At 61.0% G+C, this 18,528-nt stretch overlaps 1 protein-coding gene across 1 annotated transcript; it reads left to right on the top strand.

Annotated features, from left to right (window-relative positions):
* Nucleotides 1-1,878: 1,878 nt before the first annotated feature.
* On the top strand, nucleotides 1,879-18,294 carry HID1 (HID1 domain containing). Its single transcript, XM_075559449.1, has 19 exons — nucleotides 1,879-1,998; nucleotides 5,943-6,092; nucleotides 6,638-6,808; nucleotides 7,358-7,474; nucleotides 8,203-8,312; nucleotides 8,487-8,603; nucleotides 10,458-10,680; nucleotides 10,811-10,867; nucleotides 11,445-11,585; nucleotides 11,676-11,766; nucleotides 11,920-12,071; nucleotides 12,164-12,242; nucleotides 14,389-14,553; nucleotides 15,595-15,822; nucleotides 16,060-16,166; nucleotides 16,621-16,701; nucleotides 17,204-17,295; nucleotides 17,395-17,553; nucleotides 17,667-18,294. The coding sequence occupies exons 1-19, from the start codon at nucleotides 1,933-1,935 to the stop codon at nucleotides 17,728-17,730; spliced, it is 2,370 nt and encodes a 789-aa protein (XP_075415564.1). The 5' UTR covers nucleotides 1,879-1,932; the 3' UTR covers nucleotides 17,731-18,294.
* Nucleotides 18,295-18,528: the final 234 nt, after the last annotated feature.

Raw genomic sequence — 18,528 nt, 5'->3', positions numbered from 1 at the left:
CACATTTCAGATATGTTGTCAGGAGAGACCAGTCCCTGGTACAATGGAGGGGCGGTGATAAAGAGGACGGCCCTTGACGAGATGGATGGGCACAGTGGCTGCATCCGTGGGCTCTGGCACAGGGACCCTAGCTTCGTTCACTTGTGCATAGGGGCGTTGTGGGCTGGAGCTGACTCCGCGGCTTCTAACGACGACTGCTGGACTGCTTTCTAAAGCAGCTGCGTTTCCATGTGGGAGCCCCACCAGCACTGTGTGAGCGCGTTCCGGTTTCTCCACACCCTCATCAGCATTTGATATCGTCTGTTTTGTTCTTTAGCCCCTCAAATGAGTGTGTCCTGGTGATCACATTGTGATTCAATGTGCTTTTCCCTAGTGACGAAGGTTCAGAGTGCTTAATGTCCCTCTGGCCTGGACTGGGCTTAAGTTATTTGTATTGTGGATTTTTTTTTCAAATACCAGATAAAGGGGCTATTCATTCGCTATCTCAGAATGAGTAGACAAGCCGTGGGGCCTGCCAACAATTTCATGGAGAGCCAGGAAAGCCCACCCCTGGCGAACAGATATAGCTCCCCACCTTCACTCTGCTCCACCCACCCCTCCGCCATGCTTTTGATGCCTGGTTGGCGTGCCCCTCGTTTTTCACCTGGGGGATTTAAGCTCAAGCGGCACTTCTTGAAGCACCCAGCTTCAGGGACAAGGCACCCAGACAAAGCATGCAAGATGATGGTGTGGAAAAGGACAGCCCCTCTGAGGCAGGAGTTGGATCTGCCCCTTTGGTTTTACTAACTGTGTGGCTTTGGGCAAGTAACTGCTTGGGGCCTCAGTTTCCCCAAGTGTAAATTGGGGGGAACAATACCTACCTCAGGTTTATTGCCAGAGAGAGCTCATGGTCGGTGTGATGGTGGGCAGCACTTCCTTCTGTTGTGCACGGGTCGCTGTGGGTCAGAACTGGCGCCGTGGCACCTCAACAACATCATCATTAATTCGTTGGTAGGTGCTGGACTGCTAACCACAAGATCGAGGGTTCAAATCCACCTGCTGCAATGAGCGAGGAAGAAGAGGCCATCCGCTTCAGTAAAGATTTGCAGCCTCGGAAACCTTACATACGGTTTCTATGAGTTGGAATCGACAGAATGGCAGTGGGTTTGGGGGTTTTTAATTTGCCTCTATCCAAAGCCTTCCTAAGCTGTATCATGTCCTTATTTTATCGCGTACTTTGTTAATAGGGGACCGGCCCTCGCCTGGAGCCCCTTTTAGCCCCATCCCTGGCAACATTGGCCAGGACCAGCCCCTCAAACACATTTGTTGAAATGGATGAGTGGGAAGGAAGGGCCTTCGGAGACCCCCACTTCCCTCCCACAGAATGAAGGCCTCAACCTGCCTGAACTTGTGTGCACACGTGGGGGCGATCACTCAGAAAAAACGGACCGAGGAGGGCAGGTGTCAGGAAAAAAACCCAAAACGATGGGGAAGGGACAGAGCAAAAAGACTCCGGTCCAGAGGTCGGCTGAGTGGCCTGTGATGGAGCCTGGAGGAGGCGGAAGATGGGGCGGGAGTCGGGACTGGGAACTCCAGGATCCCTGGGGTCTGGGCAGCAAGGGAATGGACCCCACTCGGACGCGGAGGTTGGCCGGGAGGCGCTAGGACCGAGAGGAGAGGACGGAGGTGCCGTGGGGCGCGTGGGTGCGTGGAGTGAACTCGGGCCGGGGCGGAGCTGGAGTAGCAGGTGCGGGAGGCGCGGTCTTTGGGGGGTGGGGCGCGGCGGGGCGGGGCCTGTCGGGGGCGGGGCCGACGCCGGCGGCTGGCGGGCGGGGTGCGCGGCTCCACTCCTGGGAGAGCAGCAGGGCCCGCGTAGCCGGAGCCCGAGCCGGAGCCGGAGCTGAGCCGGAGCCGGAGCCGGAGCCCCGGCCGACCCGCGCGGGCTGCAGCGACATGGGGTCGGCGGACTCCAAGCTGAACTTCCGGAAAGCGGTCATCCAGCTGACCACCAAGACGCAGGTGCGCCCCGGCCGGGCCTCGCACCCACCTGCCGGCCTGGGGGCTGGGGGCAGGGCAGGGCGGTGGGGGCTGCGGGAGCGCGGCTCACCTCGGAATGGGGGCCGGCCGGCCCGGGGGTGGGGGTGACACCGATGCAGGGCCGAGTGGGTCCCCTTTGGCCTGTACCGCGGCGCTCCATCCCCTGCCTGCGCCCCCAGCCTCTTCTCCCCGCAGTCGATGCAGCTGCCACTTTAGGCTGACGTGTGCCTGTGCCTGTCCCCGAGCGGGCGACGCGGCTGTCCACCCCTGCCCAACGCCCCCCTCCATCCACTGGCCCTGCCTCCCAACCTCCCCCCCAGGCAGCCCGCTCTGCCCCCCCCCCGTACCCGCGGGTCCCCCGTGCTCGGCCCCCGCTGATTCAATGCAAACAAAGCCACCGGGCGCCTGCTTGGGGCCCGGAACAGCTGGTGCGTGGCGGCAGGGCCTCGGGGAGATGCCGCCTGTGCTGGGAAGGCCCAGGTCTTCCTGGGGAGGCCCAGAGTGGCGGCAGCTCAGCGCCTGGCAAGAGGCCTGCCCCAACGCCCACCTGGCTTAGCTTCCCCTCCAGGCCCAGCCGTGGAGAGACTGCTTCAGCACCTCTGGGTCAAGCCTGGGGACCCTCTGCTTGCCCTTGGTCTCCTGGCCATCCCTGCCTGCTGGTGTGGGCATGGGCATGCCTAGTCTACAAGTGTCATGCTCTGCCACCTCTCTGTGCCCCCGAGTTGGCCCAGTTTCCCTTCTCTCTTCCACCCGGAACCAAGCTGCTCTGTGCCCCCACTCTCCTGCTTTTGAGGGTCATCTGGATACCCCTCTTACCAGCCCCCAGGTTCTCTCCTGTTCCGGACTGTTACAGTGGGATGGGGGAGCCATTTCCTGACTGCCAGCTGGAAGCAGTGGCCTTTGGTCCCCACCCCAGACTGGCCGGGTGTCCAGCAAATGCCCAAGGGCTCAAGGGAGTCAGCACTAGCCCCAGTCTTGATAGAAACTGGGCTCTGGCTGTTCCTACCCGCAGCTCCACTCTGGCTTAGGCCTGAGCTTGGCTTTCTTGGGGTGGAGGTTTCCAGGCCAGCTGGGGGCAGGGAGGGTCCCCATAGGAGGAAGGGAGGCACTGTTTACCTACCTGGGAGGAAGCACCTTGCTGGAGGAATGTTCTCTGGGTCGCTGGCTCAATAGCCAGGCTGGCAGGACCAGCTCACCTGGGACCCAGCTAACTGGGTTAGTCAGGTTCTTACCTGTGCCAGCCCCCTCCCCAAAGCCTTTCTCTCCCAGAGTGCAGCCCTTCAATGGGGCAGGCTGGCATGCAGGCTCTTCCATGCCCAAGCTTAGGACAATGGCTCCGCTTGGGCCAAAGCGGGAGTAAAACCACCAGCCTGGGCCTGGTGGGAAGGGGACCCACCGTGGCTAAAGCCTGGGACTCGGCTTGGGCAACTCAGGACTAAGGAACTGATTCAGGAGGGTCACCCCAGACCTCCCCACTCAATGTCCTCAGGACAAGCAGACCTGCTGTCCACAGGGAAGGCCCCGTCTCTGAGCAGTGCTTTCTCTCTGGGCTGGGGATGAGTGAGCCTGGTACCTTCCCCAAGCCAGGGCCTTCCAACCTCTGGCTTACCCGCCTTCCTGTGCAACTTCCTGTTTTTGTCCTGCCTCTTTGTCCAGCCCAGGACAGACCTGACCCTCATCCTGAGGGCAGCAACTTCTGAGGCAGCTCCTGACACTTTCCTGGGGTGGGTAGGATCTGGGGCTTCTTCTTGGACTGGGGACCCTCGTTCAAATCCCACCCTGCTCGAAGATTCTCAGAAATCTCAGCTGAGACGCGGTTTACACACGTGTGCACACGTATGTGCTTATGTTCTTACATGCTAGTACAAATGCAGCCGGGGCACACGGCTTCCAGAACAGGCCCCTTGTGCCCTTAGTCACCAGAAACAGATGGCCCTGATTCCCCCTTGCCTTTCCAGAGAGGCTCAAAAATTACAGCTGGTCCCTGGGCCCAAGTGGGGACCAGGCCAGCGCTATGGACAACATCTGGGTCTCCAGCCAGGGTCAGCACCCACCCTGGATGACAGCACAGATTAGCCACCCCCAGCCCAAATGGTCTTCCCTGAAACTGGCTCAGATTTTAGGGGCTTCCTTGGGGGTTGGCTGGAGCCCATTTGGGGAAACTGAGGCAGGAGCTGGGGTAAGCCTCTTCCACCAGAAGCCTAAGAAAGCCTTGTGATGTTCAAAGCCACAGGGGGCTGCCCTGGGTCTTCTCAACCCCCTGAATGGCTCTTCTTGGTTTGAAGTCCCTAAGTGATATTTGCCTGGATGAAACAGGAGGTCAGATGAACTAGGAGGTCAGAGGTCATGCCACTTGGTGCCCCGATGAGCCTCTCTCCCTGTAAGGGAGGTGGGAGAAGTGTCAGATGGAAGATTCCCAGAGATCCCTGCATGCAGCTACCAGGGTTTTCTGGAATGTCTTTCCCTCCAGCCCCCTCACCCCAGGGCAAGCTGAACTGGGCTGTTCTGGTCCCAGAGCCCCATGAATGCCAGAGGGCCATCCAAGTGGAGGGCACAGGGGCCAACAAACCCAGCCCCAGGGGCTTTGGGCTTTGTTCTCCTCCCCCAGTGAACTGGCTTTACCAGTTCTTGGATTGAGCAGGGCTTCCTGCCACCTGTCCTGAGGGCTGTGGCTGCAGGTCACTCCCTGTCCACCCCCCCTGCCAAGCAGTCCAAGGGGATGCCTGACCTTGGTGAGGCTGGCAACCCCAGCCCTTCATTTGGTCAGCCTCACTGTGCCCAGGTCTGCCCAGGGGTTGCCAAAGGGGTTGCCGGGACTAGCTGCAACTGAACACATACTGGCTGAGCATGTACTGTATGCTTCAAGTGCAAGGTCAGGGCAGACTGGCGGTGGACTGATGGAGCCACCGGACAAGTGCACAGAGGCTGCAGCCCGTCAGTGAGGGCCAGAAGAGGGTGGAGGCGCGGGGTTCCAGGATGTGAGCAAGCTCTCCAGCCAGAAGGTCCTGGGAAGCCGCTTCAAGAACAGAATAATTTTTCACACCGGCATAGATGTACTTCCTGATCCCTTTCTCAGCCCTCGGGTGTGGGGAAAGAGGAAGGGGGATGGTGATGGAAGCAATCTGGGAAGGCTTCCTGCAGGAGGTGATGGGGTGGCGGGAAACCCCCAGGGGCAGTTCTTCCCTGTCCTATAGGGTTGCTCTGAGTCCCAGGTGACTCGATGGCAGTACATGTTAAGTTCAGCGTGTTCATGCATGCATACATTGTGTGCACTTCTGTTGAGTATGAGCATGTGTGTGTCTGTGCACGTGTGTGCCTGTGCATGCGTGTGTGTGTGTGTGTGTTTATGAAAGACTTTGACGGGCTATGAGACTTGAGTTTGGACTTAGTCTAGAAGACAGTGGGAGCCACTGAAGATGGCTGAGTGAGGGACAATGCCTTTGACACTGTGCTTTGGTCCTTCGGTCTGGGGCAGTGGAGAGTGGGCTCATGGAGGGATGTTGGCGTGGTGGTGCCGGCCCTGCAGCGCTGGCTGTGGGCAGAGGGAGCAAGAGCGGGCTGGAGAGCCTGGAGGTAGACTCGGTGGCACTTGGTATCAGCTGGGTGTGCTGAGAGGGCCAGGGGTGGGCTGGGCATGAGAGTGGAGGGCAGGTCTCCTGGGCTGGCACATGCCCCCTTCACACAGGAGGGCAGTGGCCGCATCAGGGTCACACAGTCTCAGGTTGTGCGCTGGGTTTGCTTGTTGGATGGCTGCTGAGCTGAACTGAGCCCGGCCATCTGCATTGAGTGTCACTAGCCGGGCTGGGCTGGCCAAGGGACATGGGGGCTGAGGATGGAGCAGGGGGCCCTGGCCTCTGCCTTGGGGACCTCTCCTGGCCACAGGTTGGGCCGACTGTGTAACTCTGGGTCACTGGGTCCCCCCACAGCCCGTGGAAGCCACCGATGATGCCTTTTGGGACCAGTTCTGGGCAGACACGGCCACCTCAGTGCAGGATGTCTTTGCTTTGGTGCCGGCGGCGGAGATACGGGCTGTGCGGGAGGAATCGCCCTCCAACCTGGCCACCCTGTGCTACAAGGTGGGGGCACTTGGCCCTCCTGCTCCTCCCAGGAAGACTGAGGGGGCCCAGCCCTGTGGTCAGAGAGCAGGCACCTGGATGCCCCCAGGCCCGGGCAGTCCAAGGCCTCCCCAGTTTTTCCCACCCAGCACAACAGTCTCTGGGTGAGCACTGCCCAGTCCCCTCACCAACGGCCTGTGAGGCTGGTACTGCTAGGGGCCACTGTACAGATGAGGAAACTGAGGCTCAGGGAGGGGACAGGACTGCTCTTGGTCTCGGCTAGCGTGTGGTGATGCCCTCGTCTGCCTCTTGCCCCCTGTCCAGAGAGCTGGCCCTTGAGCTCGGGCCTCCACCTGTGCCCCTGTGGCTTGGGTGCCACCCTGACCCCGGCGGCCTGCCTGCCCTAACCCCAGTGCCCATCCTAACCCTGGGTGCCCCACCTGACCCTGGTCACCCCAGGGGCCTGCCCTAACCTCAGTGCCCATCCTAACCCTGGGTGCCTGCCCTAGTCCCGCCCTGACCCCGTATGTCCTCCTGGAGCCCGCCCTGAGCCTGGCTGCCCACAGGCCGTGGAGAAGCTGGTGCAGGGAGCCAGCAGCGGATGCCACTCGGAGCAGGAGAAGCAGATGGTGGTGAACTGCAGTCGCCTCCTCACTCGCGTGCTGCCCTACATCTTTGAGGACCCGGACTGGAGGGGCTTCTTCTGGTCCACTGTGCCTGGGGCCGGCCGAGGAGGGGTCAGTGGGCTGGGTTGGAGGGGGCTCACCCTTCAGGCTTCTCCTCCCTAGAGGGGAATTGCGGACAGGGCAAGGGAGGGTGGCCGGGCCTCAGAGGGTTGGCGAGTCAGGCCCTCCATGCCTCTCCCATGCAAGTCTGCCCCCATACAGCCCGGAGGATGAGAGACCCAGGAAGAGCAGGTGGCTGGACAGGGGGCCAGCATCTGGGGACCCTGAGGGTTGCCCCGGGCCGTGCCATCCCACTCCAGTCTCGCCCCCTGGGGCTTGTCTCTAGGTCCAGGGGCTGGGCCCAGGGACTTCCCAGCAGAGCCGAGGTTCCCAGGTTGGGGACACAGCCTGCTCCCAGCCCCACCCCCAAGCCCCAGGGAGGTGTCCTCCCTATCCTGGCCCCTTGGACTCACTGAGAAATGACCAGGAAGCCACTTTTCCTACTTCTGCCTCTTCCTTCATTCCTCTGCCTGTGAGAACCCCTGCCTGGGCCCAACTTGTCCCCACATGCCCGGCCCCCCACTGCCCACACACTGAGGGACCCCAGGGGCTGTGTCCCAGCAGGGAGAGGATGCCGATGAGAATGCCCGGCCGCTGGCCGAGTCCCTGCTGCTGGCCATCTCCGACCTGCTCTTCTGCCCGGACTTCACGGTCCAGAGTCACCGGAGGAGCACTATGGTGAGAGTCCCCTTGCCGTGGCCCAGAAGGCCCTGCGCCAGTGGAAGCTCCAGGGCAGGATGCTGAGGGGGGCGGGGCGGCTGCTGGGGAAAGCTTGGCTGCCTGGCACACAGGGCCCGGGGGAGGGGCGGTGCCTGTGCCACTGGAGCAGAGCCAGCTGGGCTGGGTCCTGCCCCCGCCACGGCAGCTGGCCACAGGCATCCATTGTCTTGGTGCCCGAAGTGCAGGGGATGTGGGGGCTTGGACACAAGAGGCCTGGCCCTCTCCCTTCCAGGAACTTGACCTGGGTGCTCTTTGCTGCCCACCCTTCTACCCCCACCCCCACCCTCAGGCAGTCCCTTCCCCCACCTTGCCTCTAGCTGAACAGAGCCAGGAAACACGAGCTCTTAAGGGGTCCAGAGACATCCCTCAGGAGCCCTCGTGGTCTTGTGGGTCCCACACAGGGCTGCCAGCCACAAAGTCAGCAGTTTGAACCCGCCAGTGCCCCTCAGGAGAAAGACACGGCTGTCTGCCCCGCAAAGACTGGCTGCGTCCTGTAAAGACTGACAGCCTCAGGAACCCACAGGGGCAGTTCTGTCCTGTGCCTAGCGTCGCTGTGGCCCAGGTCATTTGAGGCTGTGTCTTTCAGAGACCACGAGGGTCTCAACCCCTCCTCCCCCTGTGGGTTCCTGAGGCCGCTGCCCTTCCCTGCTGGCCTCCCTCCTGATACAATCCTGCCCTTGTCCCAGGACTCGGCAGTGGAGGACGTCCAGTCCCTGGACAGCTGTGAGTACATCTGGGAGGCTGGCGTGGGCTTCGCACACTCCCCGCAGCCCAACTACATCCATGATACCAATCGGTGAGCTCTGTGCAGGCCGGGCCCAGCCCGACCCTGAGGGTGTGTGTGGGGATGGGGTGGTGTTGGTGGGGAGAGCAGCCCCCAGCCACACTGCTTGCCTTGTGAGAGCATTGCCCTGCTAGGAGGAGGCTGGGACCCCTGCATCCTGAGCCCCTCCCCCTCCCCCCTGCCAAGGACGGAGCTGCTGAAGCTGCTGTTGACCTGCTTCTCAGAGGCCATGTACCTGCCCCCTGCTTCGGACAGCGGCAGCACCAACCCCTGGGTGCAGTTCTTTTGTTCCACGGAAAACCGGTGAGCGTTCCTGCCTGGGTGGGAGGCAGCTCAGAATTCCGTCCCCTCGCCAGCCTGAGTCTGATGCCAGGGCACGTGCTACCCCCTGGTGGCGACACATTGCAACATCGCTGTCAAGGGCTGAACTGGGCAACCTGCCCTGGTCCTCTGCTGTCAGCAGCGCCCCCACCCCTGCCCTGGTCCTCTGCCAGATTGCCTATATGCCTCCCATAGACGTACCTTTTAAATTTTCTTTTCTTTTTTTTAAATTTCCACTCTTCTCTGGCTGTGTCTTGGCTTTGCAGCCTCTGACTTGTAGTCTGGCCTTCCCGATCAAAATGAAAATCCCACTGCCTTCTAATTGATTCTAACGCGTAATGACCCTATAGGGCAGAGGAGAACTCCTCGGGGGGTGGAGGGGCACACCTTTAATCTTTTAAAGATTGCAGAGTGACTGATGGGTTCTACCCTGTGATGGGCAGCTCAATGTGTAACCACCTAGCCTTCCCTTGCATGTCCCTGCATACCTAATTCTTTCCCAAATATGTCTCACCCTTTTTCTCTTATCCTGTAATTTCTGGGTCTGAATGCTCGTATTTAAAACCAGATGGTGAATCAATAAATTAATATCACTCGATAGCTGGCACGATGGTGGAAACCTGTATCAAAGAAACTAGAGCTGGTGCGGCCTATCCAAAGCAATTTTCCGGATCAGTTCCCTGAACAACCCCAGGGGCAGGCCTGAACACTAAGACACCGAGAGAACATACACTCCGTGGCGGGGCTGGGTAATCGCGGCCCAGGGTCTGAGAGCCGCACCTTCCTTGGTGCGTGCGCACACCTGCCATGCCATTCGCTCCCACAGTGCGTCTCGGCCGGACTAGCCACATGGCAAGCAGCCAGTAGCCACGGATGGGGCGGGGTTGGTGTTGGGGGGCGTGTAATAAGGGCAGAGAGGCCCACCCGGCACGGGGTACACAGCCACATGGCCCAATTGAGTACGTGGATGGTGTCCACAATCCAGCTGTGCCCAGGACTGTGCTGGCCGCATGAGGGGCAGTGTTCCTGAGAGTCCTGGCTCGCCCCTTTATTTCCCAGACTCAGATTCCAACCACATGCTGCTCCTCCTTCAGCTTTGGCTGGCTTTCTGGCCAACGCATGTTTCTCCCCAGAGAGAAGGGGCCTCGGGGTCCCTCCCACACCGAGCCGCAGGCTGCACACTGTTTTTCTTCTCACCAAATAGCCACCACGGACTGTATGCCCCCCCCACCCCCACCCCCGTCCCCCCACCGGCTGTTCCTTCCACCTCCCTGGATCTCTGTTTCCCGTAAGATGAGGATCTTGAACCCTGGTGAATTCACCTGGTGAATCTCTGATCTGGGTGGGTGGCGGCCTGGGAGCTGGTGACCACATGTATGCTCTGCCTCTGGAAGTCCCCAGTAGTGCCAACAGGGAATAGGCACAGCTGCCAACCACAGGGTGAGAAGGTTGAGACCACCCGAGGCACCTCGGAAGAAAGGCCTGGCACTCTACTTCTGAGCACTCTGCTCTGACCCACGTGAACGAGGTCACTGTCAACACTCCACTCAGGGTCCCTCTCCAGGCCTCTGGCAGCCACCCCCTTAGGAACCCAAGGGCATGTGGGCCTCCAGAGTGGCCCTCAGTGATGAAAACCCTCAGCCCCTTGTCCAGCAGGGCTCAGGTCAGAGCCCAGATACAGGACGGGGCAGGCTCAGGGGCTGGCCCCTGGGAGCCCAGCCCAGCCCCTGGACACTGATGGAGGAGGGGTGGCCTGGCTGGCCTCCCTGCTGGCCCAGGTGGGGCAGGGTGGCCCCAGCTGCCGCTCTGCAGCCCAGCCCTCCTCTCCCGCTGCAGACACGCCCTGCCCCTCTTCACCTCCCTGCTCAACACCGTGTGTGCCTATGACCCCGTGGGCTACGGGGTCCCCTACAACCACCTGCTCTTCTCCGACTACCGGGAGCCACTGGTGGAGGAGGCGGCCCAGGTGCTCATCGTCACGTTGGACCACGACAGTGCCGCCAATGCCAGCCCCACCGTGGATGGTACCACCACGGGCACCGCCATGGATGACGCCGATGTAGGGAGTGGGCAGGGGTGGGCGGGTGGCAGGCACCTGGGGGTATTCGAGGTCAGATGGGGCTCGGGAGCTGGAAGGGGTCCATGGGAGGTGTGAGGGCACTCATTCACCACAGGTTCCATCCCTGCAGCCGCCAGGTCCCGAGAACCTGTTTGTGAACTACCTGTCCCGAATCCACCGAGAGGAGGTGAGCCTAATTCTGGTCTTGATCAGATGGATGGGGAGAGGAAATGAGGCTATGGTAAACAGGTGTGTGCGCGTGTATGTGTGTACATACGTATGTACGTACTTGGAAACACCCTGCTGGCCGAGGTTGATTCGTAGAGGTGGAGGTGTGAATCCCACAGACCTGCCTTCTGGTCCCATTCCGACACTTCCCACCGGGCGGGGGCAGCCCTCCTGGGGCTGTGTTGGGGGGAGGCGGTGACGACAGTGACAGCCTCCTTGCCAGGGCTGATAGGAGTGAGGTCTACGGGGCCTGGCACACAGTGGGTGCTCAATAAGCGGCAGCTCTCGGTACCCGGTAGACTGCTCCTTGTGCCACAGGGTGGTTGGCAAGGGGCCTTGGGAGAAAGGCACCTGCCAACAAGAGGACTTGGGAGATAGGGACCCAGGCTAGGGGGAGGGGGGGAGACTAACCCCTAGGAACAGTGGGGAGGGGGACCTACCGTCTGACCAGGGGGCCTGAGGGAATGGGATAGGGGGCGTCTGGGGTTGGGGGGGGCATCTGCGCCGGAAGAGTCCATGTTCTGTCCCCTCACCAGGATTTCCAGTTCATCCTGAAGGGCATGGCGCGGCTGCTGAGCAACCCCCTGCTGCAGACCTACCTACCCAACTCCATGAAGAAGATCCAGTGCCACCAGGAGCTGCTGGTCCTCTTCTGGAAGCTCTGTGACTTCAACAAGGTGCGCCGGCCTCTGGGGCCTGCCCGGTGGGGGGCAGCGGGGGTGCCCCGGCCCTCTGACCAGCCCCCCTGCCCCTCCCTCTCCTTCTAGAAGTTCCTCTTCTTCGTGCTGAAGAGCAGCGATGTGCTGGACATCCTGGTCCCCATCCTGTACTTCCTCAATGACGCCCGCGCCGACCAGTGTGAGGAAGGCGTGCCTGGGACCTCGGGGCGTCCCCTCAAGAGGGCGAGGGTCGGGCCAGTTGGTGCTGCTCCCCAGGGATTCCATGGGCCCCTAACTCCGTCCCCTTCCTTCTCCCCCTGCCTGGTGACGCCTCCTATATCATGTGCCACAGCTCGGGTGGGCCTGATGCACATTGGGGTCTTCATCCTGCTGCTGCTGAGCGGGGAGCGGAACTTCGGGGTGCGGCTCAATAAGCCCTACTCAGTTCGGGTGCCTATGGACATCCCGGTCTTCACGGGGACCCATGCAGACCTGCTCATTGTGGTGAGGGGCACCCAGGACCGGAGCCCTGGCAGGGGCGGGTGGTGCCCTTCAGCTGCCTGGCAGTGGCAGGGATTCATAGTCGCTCCACACAGGTCTTCCACAAGATCATCACCAGTGGGCACCAGCGGCTGCAGCCCCTCTTTGACTGCCTGCTCACCATAGTGGTCAACGGTAAGCTGTGCTCATCACTGGGGGTGCCACACCTCAGGTTCCCCCCTTTCCAAGCAGCTCTGTCCCTGGGGCAACCAGGTCCACTCACGCTTTCAAAACGGGGGACAGAAGACCCATGTTTTCATATTTGATTTCCCCAACTAGAGCCTCAATGCCCCCAAGCCCAAACTCACTGCCATTGAGTCAATTCCAACTCAGTGACCCTACCCTACAGGTCGCAGAATTGTCCCTGCGTGTTTCAGAGACTGTACTGTTTATAGGAGTAGAAAGCCTCATCTTTCTCCCACAGAACAGCTAGTGGTTTAGAACTGCAGACCTAGCGGTTAGCAGCCTGACGCGTAACCATCCCACCACTCGTGCTCCTGTGCCCCCAGGTGGCACAGATGATTTACTCTTGACTGCGCCCCTCAAGGCTGGCCTTTAGTGCTGCAGAAGAAAGGCCTGGCACCCTGCTTCTGTAAACTCTGTCAAGACGCTGCGGTGCAGCTGTTCGAATGAATCAACTCGAGGGCCATGGGGCTTTGTTTGTCTGCTTGTTATATCCTAAATAGTCTCATTTCAACATACATCCACCATAAAAATATACTGTTCACACACATGGATTGGCACCATGTGCGTGTAGTTTCTCCCACTGAGTGTACATCTCAGCTGGGACTTGTGGATGGCTACCGGTGGCTTGTGGCTATCGCATTGGGCACGCAGGTGTAGGTAGCTGGAGCCCCAGGGCATGGGGACGGTCACGCTCATTTGGCAAGGCCAGAAGAAGAGGCGGGCTGGCCTAGTAGGCGGGGCAGGTGGCTGCAGTCCTTAGGATGAGGGTGTGGTCTGATTTAGGCTCAGGGTAGAGGGGGAACATGGTCTAGCCACTAGCAGGACAGGGAGCTCTGGACGGGGCCATGCCATTCCTGCCCCCACCTCCCCCAGCTCTCAAGCTTCCTCCGTGGGCCTTAACTGGGAATGCACGCTGACCTGCCCCCGCCAGGCCAGCCCTCGGCAGAGGCGGGGAGAAGTGCGCCCAGTATCCGCGTGTCTCCTAGCTGCGTTCCTCCCCCATTCCCTACCCACCGGACTGCCAAATGGGCCCCCCGTCAGGGAGCCCTGGTGGGGCAGCGGCACAGTGCCCGCTGCCATCGAGTCCATGCGACCTGTGACGGGGCTCCAGGCTGTACATCTTTGCAGGAGCAGACAGCCTCCTCGTTCTCCCAGGGGGCGGCCGGTGGGCTCGAATCACCGACCTCATGATTCGCTGTCCGGTGCTTACCAGACAGCACTACCCGGGCTCCTTAACCAAAGGTCTACATTTCAGATCTACCAGCCGCTCCGCAGAACAGCTCTGGCAGGGTGCTGGCATAAGGACCAGTGCCTCGGAGACCGCATGGGCAGCGCTAACCTTTGTCCTGGGGTGCCCTGTGTCACAGTGTATTCATTGGCACAGCAATGGCAGAGGACATGGGGGTGGCACAAACAGCACGCTTGGCAATCTGCCTCGGAAAATTGGGCCATTGAAGTCCCAGAGGAGCACAGCTCCCCTTAGACACACACGGGGGCGCCGTGGAGTTGTAGTCGACCCACCAGGTCAAGGTTGGCAGAGCTCCTGGGGGTGTAGACCCGGGTCTGCAAACTGCAGGGCTGGAGCCAGGTGTGGCTCTGTCGGTGTGTATGTTTGGCTCTGGCGTAAAACGGAAAACGTATTGTTCCGATAACGGCGATTCCATTTGCTTGTAAAAATAGACAACGGCTCTAGAATGATTTTTAAATTGGTGTGAGTGGCAGGACTGGCTCTTCCGGGTTGCAGACCCCTGGTCTAGAAGGAGGTACAGGTCCTGTGTCTGGTCTCAGCCCGGTCATTTGCTAACCGGGGAACCTGGGGTAAGCTTTCAAGCTGCTCTGCGCCTCGGTTTCCTCATATAAAAATGGGGACACTTTTGTCTGTGTCCTGCCTCTCTCTCAGGGGGAGGGGGGACACCTGAGTAGCTTGACAAACAACAGTACAGCTGTCCACCCAGTCCAGAGCAGAGGCAAGGGTGGGGCACACATGGTTCCCTGTGTGTGTGTGTGTGTCCCTGCTCCCTTACCCCACCCCCACTGGGCTTCTAGGGACTTGGTCATTTTCTGCTCTGCATAAAGAGTTTCGCCTCCCCTGCAGTGTCCCCCTACCTCAAGAGCCTGTCTATGGTGGCTGCCCACAAGCTGCTGCACCTGCTGGAAGCCTTCTCCACCACCTGGTTCCTCTTCTCCGCTGCCCACAACCACCACCTGGTCTTCTTCCTGCTGGAGGCCTTCAACAACATCATCCAGTACCAGTTTGATGGTGAGGCGCTCCCGGCCCCTCGGGCCACCTGGCCTAGCCTTGGGGGTGGCCGAGTGGGGGCATCTTCTCTTCAAGAACCAGGCTCCTGGGGTGTTGGCCTGCTGGCCCTTGGTCCCCAGCCCCATTCATTCAACACACAGTTACTGAGCCTGGCCGGGTACTGCCCAGTGCTGGTTCAAGTGGGACAGCAGGCACCAAGTGTGAGTGTCCAGGACGCAGGGCATTGTGCATTCACGCAGGTCCCCCCCACCCCCTGCCTGGGTTCCTCCCTGGAGACCTGGCTCCAGGAGGGTCGGAATGCATCACACCTGTCTTGGTGTGAACACGCAGAGCCAACTACGTGAACAGGTGTCGCCCCTTTTAGGATGACACATTCAGGGAGCCCGGGTGGCAGCAGTTCAAACCCACTGGGAGAAAGAGGAGGCTGTCTGTCCCCATCCACTCACAGTCTTGGAGAACCACAGGGCAGTTCTACCCTGTCCTGTGGGGCTGCTTGGAGCTGGGATCGACTTCATGGCACTGGGATTGGGATGGGGTTTTGTGGGTAGAATGCTCACTGTGGCGGGACACTCGGATTCAGTTTCTAGTCGCACACCCATAGCTTGCATGGTGCTATGAAGCGGAACAGGTTTGAGTAGAGCTTCTAGACTTGGGAAGACTAGGAATAAAGGCCTGGCAACCTATCTCCAAACACCAGTTAATGAAAACCCCGTGGAGTCCAAGGGTCAGATGGGTAACCGGTGACGGGGGCTGTTCTGTGTTGTTGGGCGCGATGTCACCAGGAGTTGGAGCCAGTTGGCAGCCCTACTTCTTTGATACCAAGTGGTGGAAGGGGGAAGGGGGGTGCAGAAGTTACCAGGAGACTGGTCCAGGGAGAGCTTAGGCCATAGCCAGGCACCAGCCCTGCCCGGGTTCCCTCTCTCGGGCTCCTGCCCCATCCCCTGACCTCCGAGCTCCCCTTTCACAGCATGCCCAGATGGGAGGGGGTCACAAGGGGACTGCCCTGAGACAAAGCGCTCTCCCTGTTTGGCCTGCCCCCAGGCAACTCCAACCTGGTCTACGCCATCATCCGAAAGCGCAGCGTCTTCCACCAGCTGGCCAATCTGCCCACCGACGCACCCACCATCCACAAGGCACTGCAGCGGCGGCGGCGGGCGCCCGAACCCTTGTCCCGCACAGGCTCGCAGGAGGGCACCTCCATGGAGGGCTCTCGGCCCGCTGCTCCCGCAGAGCCTGGCACCCTCAAGACCAGCCTGGTGGCCACCCCAGGTCAGTGTGGGTGCTGGGGTGCTGCAGATGGCTGTGCCTGCAGAGGACACGGCCAGGGGCCGGGACAGAGAGGGTTAGGCTCCAGGCGTGGAGGTGGATGTGCTGGGGGCTCTGCTGAGTGGACGCAGATAGGCAGGGTGGAGGGCATTAGGGCTTATGGTGGCTGGCAGGGTCAGCCTCCCTCTGGGCCCTGTGGAGTCTCCTCATTGCCTCCCCTAAGCCCCACCCCACCCCCAGGCATCGATAAGTTGACAGAGAAGTCTCAGGTGTCCGAGGACGGCACCTTGAAGTCCCTGGAGCCGGAGCCCCAGCAGGTCTCAGCCGATGGTGGCCCTGCCTCAGGGGTGGGCGACGGAGAGGCCTGGAGTGGGGTGAGCTGGCTGCCCCTTTTTCTTTGGGGCAGAGGGACTAGTGCCCAGCACCCAGGGTTCCAGGGTGGGGACTGCCTGCTCTCTCTCTCTGAAGGGGGGGGCGCTTTCACTTCCCCTCCCCTTGTGGCCAGGCTGAAGCCTTCCGACTCATCCATCATCCTTATCTGCAGCTGGCCTTGGCCCAGCCCATCCTGTCCATCCCTGGCCCTAAACCTGTCTCAGGTTGTGTGGGGCGGCCGGGCCTGGAGCCCAGGGCAAAGGGTGCTGGGTGTGCCCCCACCCCTGGCTTCCCCTCCTGCCCCAGCAGACACACCGAATTGCTCCCTGGGTTCCTGATGATGGGAGAGACTAGGGATGGGTGCCCCCTGCCCCTGCATACCCACCCTACATCTCTCATGCCTTGCCCCCCCCCCCCCCCCGGGTCCAGGAGTCTGGCCAGGCATGGCGGGAGCAGCGGCGGCTGTCCAGTGCCTCCACCATCGGGCAGTGGAACCCTACGTCGGAGTGGGTGAGGGGCCCACGCCACGGTGGTCGGGCTGGGGACAGGCAGGTGGCACTAACGGGCTGCCTTGGGGGTCCCTGGCCTTTGGAAGGGCTGGCTCAGACTTGCAGGGGGATGTGTGTAAACCAGCTGCTCTGTGGTCAGTCCCTCCGGCTGGTGTCCCAGGCTCCCCCTGCTTCATCCTCCTCACTGCTTTCTGGGGCTCCAGCCGGGACCCACAGTGAGCATTGGGTGACAGTCAACCCTGACTTTCTCCCCCATTTGAGGGTCCCCACACCCTTGTCTTCTGAAGTCACCACTAATGGCCTAGAAGGGAGCTGGACGAAGTTCCTGCTGACTGTGCCACGGGGCTGAGAGGCACACCCCCATGCTGCGTGCTGGCTACACTCTCCCCGCCCCGGGCCAGGCTCACCCGGCTGTGGGCAGGATGCCTTCTGCCTGGGGTGTGGCCATGGGTGGGGGCTCGCTCGGGCTCTCCAAGAGCTCCAGGGCACCCTTCCCTCGGCAGGTGGTCTCCTGGAAGTCGAAGCTGCCACTGCAGACTATCATGAGGCTGCTGCAGGTGCTGGTGCCGCAGGTGGAGAAGATCTGCATTGACAAGTGAGGCCGGTGGGATGGGTGTGTGTGTGTGGGGGGGGTGCCTGGAGGTGACCAGGGCCAAGGGACCCTAACCCACCGGCCTGCCCCCTCCTCCTGCAGGGGCCTGACGGACGAGTCGGAGATCCTGAGGTTCCTGCAGCATGGGACCCTGGTGGGGCTGCTGCCTGTGCCTCACCCCATCCTCATCCGCAAGTACCAGGCCAACTCGGGTACAGCCATGTGGTTCCGGACCTACATGTGGGGCGTCATCTATCTGAGGTGGGTCCTATTCCATCCAGACAGCGCCTCGAGGTGGCCTTGCCTGGTGAAGGGTGTGGTGGAGGGGCACAGAGGATGGAAGGACCAGTGACCACCTGTTCCTTCTCCCCCAGGAATGTGGATCCCCCTGTCTGGTATGACACCAACGTGAAGCTCTTTGAGATCCAGCGGGTGTGAAGATATCCCCCCAGGCCCCTCCTTCCCCACTGTTCTTGGCTTTAAAGGATCAGGGCCAAGACCCAGGGTCAAGACTCTGGAGGCTAGGGGAAGAGGGTAGAGTGGGGACTGGTCCTGATGGCCTCCAGGCTGGTCTCGCCCGAGCTCAGCCTCTAGGGGCTGCAGGGACCCCCACCCCCAGACCCCTCAGCACCTCCACATCCCAGAGACCATGAGGTGGCTGGACCTCTGACTGTCCCTGAGGCATGCCAGCAGGGTAAGGGGACTCTCATGCTTCTAGACCTGCCCCTGCCCCAGGTCTGGGGGAGGAAGGAGCATGCCGGGCTGCCTGAGGTCATCAAAGCCACGCTGCAGGACCCACCCCATGGACTTTAGGGACTAGAGTGTGGTTCTCGGGTCTCCTGTGGGATTCTCAGTCTCCTCTTACTCATTCACGGGGACAGGGGGGCTGGAGGGGCAGCCGGACCCATCCGCTGCATGGCTGACTGGGGAGGGTGACCCGGCGGGCTTCTCCATCCACAGCCTCCTTCCCCTCTCCCTGGCTCTGGCCTCTGGTCACCCGTCCACCTGTGTTAGTACAATCTTTGCTCTGTACAATCGGCCTCTTCACACAATAAATCTCTCTCTCTCCACTCTGGCTCTGTGTGTTGGGGGTGAGGGGGAGTTCTAGGGGAAGGGGGAGAGGGAGGGGTAGCCCTCTGCCATTTTCGTGGTTGGGAAGCAGAGATTAGCTCCGGGGCCATGGGCATCCAGAGAGAGCCCCCAGCAGTTAGAGACAGCCTGGGGTGGGGGATGGAG

The sequence above is a fragment of the Tenrec ecaudatus genome, chromosome 10, assembly GCF_050624435.1.
Source record: "Tenrec ecaudatus isolate mTenEca1 chromosome 10, mTenEca1.hap1, whole genome shotgun sequence".
In the NCBI taxonomy this organism is placed as follows: domain Eukaryota; kingdom Metazoa; phylum Chordata; class Mammalia; order Afrosoricida; family Tenrecidae; genus Tenrec; species Tenrec ecaudatus.
Note: the sequence above shows the minus strand (reverse complement) of the source record. Positions and strands in the feature narration are given on the sequence as shown.